This window comes from Pleuronectes platessa, chromosome 20 (genome assembly GCF_947347685.1).
Source record: "Pleuronectes platessa chromosome 20, fPlePla1.1, whole genome shotgun sequence".
NCBI lineage: Eukaryota > Metazoa > Chordata > Actinopteri > Pleuronectiformes > Pleuronectidae > Pleuronectes > Pleuronectes platessa.
Window position 1 is genome coordinate 2005620 of NC_070645.1, and position 12036 is coordinate 2017655.

At 39.2% G+C, this 12036-nt stretch overlaps 1 protein-coding gene across 2 annotated transcripts in view; it reads right to left on the reverse strand.

The window, feature by feature from the left end:
• Positions 1-1117: 1117 nt before the first annotated feature.
• The window catches only part of snx7 (sorting nexin 7), a 43878-nt gene continuing 32959 nt past the window's right edge, over positions 1118-12036 (reverse strand). For both annotated transcript variants that reach the window (XM_053412128.1, XM_053412127.1), the window contains one exon: positions 1118-3402. In XM_053412128.1, the coding sequence (XP_053268103.1) occupies positions 3322-3402 (81 nt within the window). In that variant the 3' untranslated portion in view covers positions 1118-3321. The remainder of the gene's footprint in view (positions 3403-12036) is intronic.

Genomic DNA, 12036 nt, shown 5'->3' on the forward strand with positions numbered 1-12036 from the left:
TGTTTGGTGAGCTCCTTGGTCTTCATGATGCTGTTTGTTCAGTAATGATCTCCAACAAACTCTGAGTCCGTCACAGAACAGGTGTATTTATACTGAGATTAAATTGCAGACAGGTGGACCCTATTTACTAATTATGTGACTTGCAAATGTGACTTGTGAATGCAATTGGTCGCACCAGATCTTTGTTAGGGGTTTCACAGTAAAGGGGGTGAATACATATGCACTCAACACTTTTCAGATTTTTATTTGTAAATAATTGTGAAATCCATGTAATATTTCCCCCCACTTCCAAATGATGCACTATTTTGTGTTGGTCCATTACATAAACTCACGATGAAATACATTTTAATCTGTGGTTATACCATGACAAAATGTAGAAAAGTCCAAAGGGGGTGAATACTTATGCAAGGCACTGTATGATGAAAAGGCCAAACGATGAGCCAACATCAGGTAAAGCTGCTTATTTATGAGTATTTCATTTGAGTGACATCATTGTGCAATAATAAGATCTGAAGAATCTTGACAAATCACACATTGTTTTATCAGCCCACTCATCAACTCACCCATTTTCATGACCAAACCATATTTATGGTTTGCTCAATCATCAATAATTATGTCTGTGCCTTTAGAGATTTGTTGACATTTAGAGATTAAACATTAAATACATGAATAGAAACATGGAGACAAGGTTCTTTGCATACCATGTCTTACTGAAGCGTTGCATTCATACTTCTATCCCCTATGAGCAAAACGACAACATTGTTAAACTGAAACAATTGCAGCTGTGGAAATAGGTTGAGCACAATGTTCCTTGGTACCTGAGTAATGATAAATCCCCACTTCGTCAGTGCTGCAGAAGTCAAAGCAGAGTGATTTATTTCAACAGCTTAAACCTGTTCTAGTAGATAAGCAGTCTTTCCGTTCAGCCCTGAAGCGATAATCATGACACGTTCCCAAAAACATTTTCTGTCAATCAATATTCTGTGATCACTGAGGTATAATGAGAAGCTGCTTCATTTGGGATTATTCACCGTCATCTAAAAGACTAAATACCTGGGAAAGACATTATTCATCTTTGTTTTTCACATCAAATCCATGCTGATACAGTCTACAAACACAGGGTGTGATCAGTCTTTATTATTATGTCATCATCTCATAAAACACAATTTCAAGGATTCGATGATAGAAGCAAAAGAAAAGTGAGAAAAAGTAGATACGACTATTTAAAAGTATAAAACAGATCATTCTATTACAAAGACATTGCAAAAAGGCACAGTCTTCATCAGACATGTAAACGTGAAATCTCAATCGGCACAAACAAGCAAACATTCATGTAAGAATTTCATTAGGCACTTACAGCTTCTGTTAGAATGGAGCAGATCAGTAGTACTGTGTGTTATTTATACCATTCTGATCTCACATGTTAACCTAAATGCAAGAGTAAGTGATGTCAACTGCAGTACAAGTGGTGCATTTTATCTTTTTGTGCATTAATCTGCACTGGCTGGATCCGCTATAGAGGCCATGGTAATTGAAAAACCCACATGACATTCCAAGACCATTCAGTCACAGCACAGCGTGTTAAATGAAGGTTTGATTTTACTTGGTCACTGTGTCAGATTATGGGATCCATAATAGTTGCTGTGGTTGAAAGACATGGCAGACTTCACGTAGAACACTAACCAAACACAAATCTCCTGCCTCTGCATGGCAATGAGGGTCTGTGTGATGTAGATACTGTCATCTGCACATGTCGGCAAGACTGTTTGGGCCAACACACAGTATTGTGAACCCATGCTGTGCAGTATAGACATAAACACTTGCACACCCAAACTATATTCCTGTGCAGTTTTTCCTTCTCTAGTAGGTTCCATTAGTGGTTTTCCAGCGCAAACACATGGGGATACGTGTAAGGCTGCCACATTATTCCACCTGTTGGTTGATGTCATAGAACATGTCATAGGGTTTGTCAAAATAATTTGAAAAGGTAGGAAATTCTGACATGCTAGTTTATTGTTAGGTTGTGGTGCTTTGTCTCTCATGCTATATTGCCTGTTTTCCACTGTGACACTGCACTGGAAAAAAAGACAAACTGTCATGTCTGACGCTCTTTTTCATTCTTAACAGTCTGTCAGGTCGGACCGAGATAATGCTTTCTGATCTTGACATGTGATGCGTCTATAAGGCGTGATTCTTGCTAGAATCAAGTTTCAAGACCTGAATTCAAGACACACAGAAAACAGGTATAATGAAGCTACTGTCTGAAGAACAGTTTACAGACAATAACTAATCGATTTCAATGGTGAAAATTCATTGAATGAAGTTGTTGTTCCCAAGATCGAGAACACAGACAAGTCCCCTGGAACTATGCCACTAACTCCATGAGAGTAACCTGTTTAAGACTTTCAGAAAAAACAGTGGTTGTGTCGATAAATGCTATAAATATCGTTAGAAAGATCATGATGAGTGACGTGGTTCGGTTTCATTGGTATTATTGATGCAGTACAATTGTATCAATAGCTGTGTCACAATTATTGCGGTTGTCTTTTGAAGCCTGGATTTTGGAATGAGTACATTAGTGCTGTCAATTCGTCATTAAAACCAAGTTTGAACAAATGAGCACAAACTTAAAATTTCAACCCAACCAATGTAAAATAATCCCTAAATTATATTTTTGAACTCACATTCTGTTTATTCATTCTTCAAACAGCCTCACTTCTATCTCTGGTTTTCAAAGCGATACATTTCACAATACTTTGGAACTTTTAGACTCTTCTGTGTTGGACCTTGAACTACAGTTTACTTAACGCATGCTCTTTGACGAGTTGAGAGCAGGACTTCTTAATTTCACGTTCAGATCTTTTGGCTTGTGCCCAAAAAAGAAGCAGAAGAAAGGAGACATCAATGAGACCCAGGTCTTCATCATCCACATTGGAGGGAAATGTTTCAAATTGTTGTTTGTAGTTTGTATCAAAGATGCATCCCCACAAACACAGCAAAGTAGAGTCAGAAGAGTCTCCTTTAAATTTTTGGCCATGCACATCGAAGTTTGTAAACATGAATAGGTTTAGTACTTTAGATCACAGTGTGTATTTTCTTGTTTTTTTGTGATGCCCAATTAACACTGGAATGGTTAAACTAGGATTTAACCCTTTGGCCAGAGAGAAAGAGAGAGACAAAGAGAGAGAGAGAGAGAGAGAGAGAGAGAGAGTGCTTGATTCGTATTTGATGCATGTTTGCATAAGTGGACATTGGTTAAAAGTCTGTACTTTGGAGGTTCTGGTGGATAAACAGGACAGGAATTAGATTTTCTTCAACGCTTTAGGAAACATCTTCCCCATCTCGCTGCTCAATAGGTTCCACTCTCTGAGACAGGAGGAATGACTCCCACACAGCCAGGCACTAAAGAGAAGAGAAGACACATCCTCATCAGCTTCATTAGCATAATATACTGTACATTTTAAAGAGTTCCTGAATATGATTGAGATTAAATATTTTTTACAGCAGAGAGTGATTGTTGGGGCTGCTGCTGGAAAATGTCATCGATTTCTAAAAAAGAAAATATGAATCTGCATAAACTTTGGCCTTAAACTTGTTGTGATGACATGTCCTTTCGACATATTTAGTTTAAATCATTCTGAGACTTTTACACATATCGATGAAAAGCTTTTCAGAGGCTTAGCTAACCCCTAACCCTAACTCAACTCAAGACATGTCAATCATGACATTTGGATTTTCCTTTAACAAAATGACTGAAGATTACAGTAGGGAATAAATCCAAATGACTTTACAAGTGATATTTCATACACATTAGTAAGTTGTCTAGCATTCCATGCACATTATGATGTGCTGAAATAGAAAATAACATTATCCCGACTTCAATGCTTTTTTTTTTGCAATCTTAAAATAAGCGTTCAGTATTATGTTTTAGGATATCTGGTTTTTCTCATCTGTGAAACACTTTAATTGAATTTAACTGTATGAAAGGTGAATGCTATGAAAATGTACAAATTATAAAAACAGACAAATAACGCTTGAGTGATACAAATCATTTGGTAATCATGGTGGTGCCCCTAGTGTGCAGGGCTTTCCTCTGATCAGTTAGACAGTCTGAAGTTGTAAAACTGCAGTGTGGGCTTGTATCTTATTTCATGTACAGTATATTGGCTGTTCATTTAATCAATTAAAAGTGTGGCAGAAATAAATTCAATGGTACAAGTATATATTGCTGTACAATATCTCTTTTTTGTCCATTCTATTAAGGCATGATCTTACATCTTAAAAATATAATTAGAGTCACAGGTGGGGTATCGTAGTCGAGTATTTGCCCCTTGAGACAGCTTGAACCTACTCCCAAGGCAAGTCATAAATGGAAAAAGCAACTCAGACATAAAAAAAGAAATCTCATGACAGCCATTCATTTCAAAGATAAACATGTCCTATGAAGTGGTCCTTTACAGCTCTACGCCTGTCAGATCATCGTCGACACAATGATTCGAGAGGGAATACAACATGAAAATAGCAGATACAGCATGTGACACTGCTGACAAGCATCGTGGGAACTCTCAATAAAAAAAAAAAATAGATCAAGTATGTCGTGCTTTACAAGAGAAACATTTTTTTGGGCTTTCTTTAGGTAAAATAAAAACCAGTGTACCTCGTCTGCAATGAGACAAAAGGCCATTCTGGAGCAACATTAGAGCTGGAATCACGCAGCTTAACTGGATGAATTAAAAGGACAACAGCTCCTCAATAAAGTTAACAGTGGTGTCCAACAAGCAGTTTTCACAAGACCACATTCTGACTTGGACAATATTAAACAGAAGCGTTTTGCAGTCAGCAAACTAATAGCTAAGAAACAGATAAATTGTTTAAAAGGAGAATTTGTGAAGTAGCCTGTTGATGCTGGGGAGCCGCTGGGACCAGGCAAAGTATCATCAGGGTTCTGTCAAAGTATGAGGAAGGTTCTCACATGACTACCCTACTTCTTCTCTCTTTTCTTCTCTCTTTCTCTTTTAATCAGTCTCCCCTTAGTTTCTCACTCCATTGCCAGAACAGCAGTGAAAGCACATTATTGCACTGACAGAGGCATTGAGTGCCATTACGTGCGTTTGCATGTGTGTATTTGTGCATGTGTGGTAGACAACTTGACAAAGCAAATCACGTTTTATTGCAAAGGAGCAGTTATCTAGATAACAGGAGAGGCAGGAAGCCATGCAACCAGAAAGTTAAAATGACAAGCACTCACCTACAGCACAGACACACTGAAAAGCCAATCTATGAACTTGGGTTCCACTCTGTCAGCACCCATCAATAGTGCAGTCAGTTTTTCCAAGGTAATAGCAGTTCGTTTAGAGGCTGCAATAAGTCAGATCCTTGGCCCGTCAACTCTCTATTTAACAGCCAATTTCTCTGAATAGCATCCACAGAACCTTGGTGGCACTGTGGAAGTGCAGGCTGGAGCTTTGGTCATAGAAATGAAGAGGAGGCAGAAATGCCATTGGTGACATTTGGCTTTATTAAAAGTAAACACTTCCGGGGAAATGGAGGGAGAGGTAAGACAGTGTCAGGCCTAGAATGAAAATGTACACACTATATATAAATATATATATATATGCTGTAAATAGATACACATACACACTATATACTACATTTGTTCCACCACAAATTTATATTGATAAAAAAATTTTTTTAACAAAATAAAGCCTCTCTATTTTGGTGTTTAATGGTTTTCCATGCTGTTTCTCTCACCGTTTCTCACATTGACCATCTTGCAGAGCAAGACTGACTGCAGCACCTGGAAAACTCTTTGGTGGTCCATTGCAAACATCTGTTAAGTTTTTACCATCCTTGGCAGCAATGTAAAATACTGCATGAACTCTAGAGATGCTGCTTTCACTGTGCTCATTCAAGCAGCGATGATGTCGTTTAGAGCAGGTAATGATGAAGTAAGTATGAAGAACAAACTCTTTTAACATTTAACCTAGAATTTAAGTTAGCGTATGATAAATGTATACATGACAATGGAGCATTCCCTCACATCTCTAATGTGATATACACAGAATCAGTCATGTTTTTATGGTTCTCATGATCTCCCCAGGTTCCACTTTGCTACAAACAATCACTACTGCAGCAGCAGGATTTGATCTTAAAGGGGACATATTATGAAAAAATCCACTTTTGTAGTGCTTCTACACGTGGGTATCTGGCATGTCTACCGTCCCAAAAACTCTGGAAAAAAACAAATCCCGCGATTTGTTGTGGTTCCTCTATGTAAGAAACTATACGATAGAGTGCGTCGAATGGGAATACGACCAGAATTGATGTCACAGTCGGTCTACATGGCATAGTCCCCCCCCTGGAAGCGGAGATCTGGTGGAGGAGGAGACCAGGTTACGTTACGAGCCACAGCACCCTCCTCAGCTCGAGGCGGGTTTTTTCAGCTCAGCTTGTTAGCTGGGAAGCTAGTCGAGGGGGGACGCTAACCAGCCGGTGAGAGGCGGAGATCTGGACGAGAAGCAGAGCCTGCGGTCGGGGTAAGACACGAGCTCAAGCCCCCTCCTCAGCTCGGGCTCGCTGGGTGATGTCATCGGGATGCTGGCTCCATGTCAGCCGCTCGCTTCTGGTGGACCTGTCGGTGTTTGTTTACGGTTAGCAGCAGGGAGCTAACGCTAGCTTGCTGTTAGTTAGTGTTTAAAGTGGCAGCACTTTCTGGAATGGCTGCTTGTGAACGTATTTACAGCAGTATTGCATGTGGAACCCCGGCCGGGAAGCATCGGACTGGGAGGTGGGGGGAGAGATCCCATTTCGGGTCCGGAGTGGAGGAACAATGCTCTCGGAGTCGTAGCTTGTGTGTGTGTGTTTCGCCACGGTAGACGCAGCACCTATTAATAGAAAACAATGCACTCGGAGGCTAACCCGAGTCGTTGCTTCTTTGTGTGTCGCCCGGTTGAAACAGCAGGTATAACTTAAAGCAGCTGTTTGTGGAGCTTTGTTAGAAAATAGCACCGGAACGTGTTACTGGCAACAGCAATTGAGATGACAAAACAGACTAACAATACCTATGTTACCGAGTGTAGCACTACACTTGGAAGTTCGCATAAGAAGCCTTTCATGGCACATTTCAATTTCTAGCAGTGCAGATAATATTCAAAATAATTGTTAGAAACTGCTTATCTACAAAATAATGTGATTAAAAGTTAGTAACAATTCTTTCCTTTGCAGCATAACTTTAGATTCTAAGAACTGGTGCTTTTGGCAGCACAGACAGAGGGTGTTTCTAACAAAGCAGATTTAGATTTTCCAGCGGAGAACTAAATCTGTCCACGGAGCCATGGATTTAACAGGCTGTTGACTCAGCACCATCTTCTTTATGGAAAAATACAGAGAAAGCCAAGACACAAGGAAATTGTAGCACATTAATCTGACAACAACAAAAAGAGTGTGACACGGAAATAGGATTGATTCACTTCCAATTAACACAGTAGAATAATTAATGGTCTAGTACTGAAGCTTCTGAGTGGTTGGAGTCTTTTTTACACACAGTCCAATACTAACTGTTGAATCCCTTACTGTATGCCCAAAATAAAGTTTGTTTCATATTTTTCAGTACTTGGCAAATTCACTGTGATGCTCTTTCTGGTGAGAATTCTCCTAATTCAGTTAAATTATTGTTCATTTGTATAGCGCCAAATCACAATATGCATTATCTCAAGACCCTTTATAAAGTAAGGTCACAAACCTTACAGTATTACAGAGACACCCAACAGTTCCCACAATGAGCTAACATTTGGCGACTGTGAAGAGACAATAACTCCCTCTACAGGGACAAGCCGCTCTAGAACATCAAGACTCAGTGTGACTCTGTCATTTTGTACTCCGGCCCATATACTGTATATTTCTATTCAAGTGAATGGGAAAGTGGTCTCAGACTCTAAAACTCTGTTCTGTGTATTCAATCAAATGTTGCGACACATTCTGAACTCAGGTCCATGTATAGGAAAGTATCTAATCGGTTGAACATTATATGATGTCAAAATAAAATTGGCACAAAGCATGCTAGAATCGCAGGCAATTTAATCCAAGGCAGTAACATCACTTGGAAACAGCAGGGCATCGACCCTCTCACAGCAGGTGAAAATGACTCACGGTCAACTTATGCTCTCTGAAGGTACATCTGAGTGGTTCTATGCAGAGAAGGATGTCATGGCTCAGCGCTCTGGGAGAGAAAATGTGCACACCTTCCAAAAATGTAATTGTTGTCAGAGCCTCTGCTTCAACAAATCTGATTATTAGATTTAAATTTGGTAAGAAGTTGTACCCATAACCATAAAACAAACTGCCTCTTTCATGCAGCTAAACAATCCCTGTGCCTGTTTGTCTTAGTGCAGTCTGGACAGGCATCATTTCAGTTAAGGTGTTCCAGTTAGCCTCTTCAGCACCTGCACTAATCAGTCACGTTAGCTAGTGTGTGTCTTACAACTCAGCAAAAAAAAAACCACACAGACTAAACTAATAACAATTTACATTTCAGTCAAGCCGTCAGTGGTTTGTTGAATCTAGGAATTTTCCATCTTATAAGCCTCCAAATTCTGAGATACTTTATTTGGGATCAAATGCTTTATTATACTGTAAGAGCTGTCCAGTACAGGGCTTCAAAAGATATTCCATATTTATGAAGATAGTAAAATAATTTTGAAATATAACGAACATCCTCACATTTCTATCAATCCCATAGTCCAGCAGAGGTCACAATGGTATTACTGCCAAGACTACCTTTGCCAGTCATGGTGATTTTAGAAAGCTTATTTGGTTGCTCTAATATTAAATATAAAAACAATTTCATCAGTGCAGCGGCTTACATCAAATTGTGCTGTCTCTCAAATTATTACATCCTTTTCAAATTCAGATCTATAATGTTCTTGGGCTCTCAGATGTATTAACTGAGTGGGTTGAATATCTGCTGGTTATTTTAGTCTTCAAAAGCACTTGTGCAATGCATGTCAAGCAGGGGCTTGGCCTTATCTAATGTCATCAGCGACATCGGTTGTGTTGTGATGGACGACATCCCCGCCACTTCCAAGTTAGCAGATGGACCATGAGCTAAACTAAAATATCAAACAAAAATATCAAACAAAAGTACACTTTGTAGACTGCACAAGGAAAATTACGAACCATTATGACTTATTTTTGTAAAGTGGGCGGAAGTTGTGAAGTCATTCATGATTCATATTTATATAAAGTCATTGGTCTTAATTCTAAATAAAATATGGTTACCATGGAAACAGAAAGTGCCGTTTTCAGTTTAAAATAAACTGGTGCAGTGCCACTTAGAAATCATCTTATACATCATTTAATAAAGTAAATGAAATTGTCTCAAGGGCAACAAAACCGCGGAATCACATAGCAAGCCTGAGCATTAACACACGCAAATTGATGCACTGTATAATTTGAAGGTCCTGACTTTCTATTTGAAGTGCCTGGAGATACTGTATATTATGATTTTGTGCAATACCAATAAAATATAATTGAAGTGAGAGCTGGTGACAAGTCACTCAGAGACACATGAGGAGATACAGTCTGATGTCTGTGAGAAATGATAGACTCAAAAGGAGTCCACTTGTAATCTGATCCCCCACATATAAAGAGAACACTGCTGAGTGCCCTAAGGATCTTTTGCATCTCCCTCACTTTATCCCCTTAACAAAAGGAAAACAAGATCTATGTACAACACTTCTCACTACTGACTGGTGTAAGTCGAGGTAAGAAATAACACTGAGATATTGGTCTGTGTGAGTTTGCTTTACTGATGTTACTGTAAACTTTACATGAACACAGGTGTCTGGGAACAGCAGCTTACCATCCTCTTCCTGTTCACAAGTGAACTCAATGAGAGATTTTTTGTTTTGTATCTTTTGAATGACAAGATACAAAAGCAGTGCAGTTTGGTTAAAGGGTTTGAAGCCTTTGTCAGGGTGATCTGAGCAAATGATTCATGTACAAGCTACAGTCAAGGAAATGGATGAACCCATTGCTTCAATTCATATCTAATGTGATGTGACAAAGAGCCCGAGCAACAACAGAACGAAAGTGATTATCTAAGGTACGGGTAAGTTTGTCCTGCTATCCACTTCATACCAACTGTCCCCTTCCTGCTCCTCTGTCACTCAGTGTTAATGCTACAAGCATGTCATATGAGAATACCTGTCAGGAGGACTTGACAGTTAAAGGGATGATTTGGTGGTGTTCAAATGTTCAAATCACTTAAGATGTCAAGTTTTTAGCTGACAAAAGGCCTGCAGATAACCATTTTCATAATACACTAATGTTGTCACGAATTCGCCTTCTTATTCATATTTTTAGTTTGTCTTATAAGTTTTGTTTCCTAATTCTTTTCTCTTTTCAGAACTCTGCCACTCCCCTCCTGCACCTTCCTCATTCCTCTGATCCCTTCACCGGCTCCACCCACAGACACACCTGTCTTCCATTCCCTCATTAGTCTCCCCTCTATATCTGCATGCCTGTTCCCCTTGTCCTCTGCCAGATCGTTTAGTGTGTTCGTGCCTAATCTTTCCAGCGTTACTTTCCTGATTCCTTGCCTGCCTGATCTCCACCGTAAACCGTCTGCTTTTCCCCTGGATTCCTCTTCTGCTTGCACCTTGTCGGTTTGTTTGCTTCGGACTGACTACCTGGCTCCTGACCCCTGCTCTGTCTACCCTGGACTATCTCTGGCCTGCTCCCTCTTGGTTTTGTTTGCATCGGACTGACTGCCTGGTATCTGACCCCTGCTTTGTTCAATAAACCAAGAACTCTGCTAATTCCCACTCTGCCTCATTGTCGTTGCTTTTGGGTTCACGCCTGCCATTCTGCCAGCCCTGACAAATGTGTACGATTATTTCATAGGTTAATCTTAATCGATATTCAAATTCTCTTATTTCCTCCATCTTGCTTTTTAAAAGTCTTTCATTCTCCCCCACCCTCCACAACACTCCTCACCCAATCTTGTTTCTTTGTGCGCTCATTCATCCTCCGTCTCTATTTCCCTTCCACCCAACCTAGGTGGTATAAAACCCTTCTAGGTGCAGGTTACTTATTAGATTCTCATAGGCCGTCTCTCTGTGCTCCACTCCAATAAATCATTCACAGGCCCAATGGCAACAATAGCCCACACCTGTATCTGAATAACAATATCAGCAAATGGGAATGAGTTATCTTATTCTTTTGGATCATTCTCATGAGGGCACCAGGAGTTATTGTTTGATCTCAATGCATCTATGGAATGTATGGAAAACATTTGTGTCAAATACATTTTTAAATCACATCAGTTAGTTTGGTGAGTAGGTTTGAATCTAAGAGCTCTGCGAAAATAGTCACAAAGATAAAATGTAGTTGATGTGGTTATCACTTGTATTGTATATACCAGGTATTGTATAATTTAGTCTTAGGGTTTTCAAAGTCAGAAATGTGTAAAACAAATAAATAATAACAACAATACAGACGTGATGTGAAAGTAGGAGGCAAGAAAGCAGGGATGTTAGTAATGATGTTTAAACATTATCTTTCTGTTTTATGAAGTGATAAATGCCTTCAACAAGTTAGTTAAACTTCGATAATATTCATAAAATCAAAACCAATGCCCAAAACTTAAAGACTAAGGGTATAACATTAAAAATGAAAAAGCTGTGAGCTTTTTTGAAATAATTTAATTAATATATAACATCTTTCTAGAGAAGCATATCAAATTCAGAAGTGCTGAATTTATCATAGCTCTTAGCCAGTGTCATCATAGTCCATTATAAAATTCAGGGAATGTTAGCTCAAATCATAAATCAAATGACTGCTGAAGACAAAAACTATGCAAGCTGCAATAAAAAGAAAACACAAATAAACAGGGTTGGCTTACAAGGGCAATGCCAAAACAAAGAAAGTACATGTTTTGCTTGTTGATATTTACTGTTGAGTTTGTTTAATCACCTCATGTATTCTAACAGTGTCCCTGTCTTCTGTCAAAGCAATTATCTAGGAGAGGCCACTGCC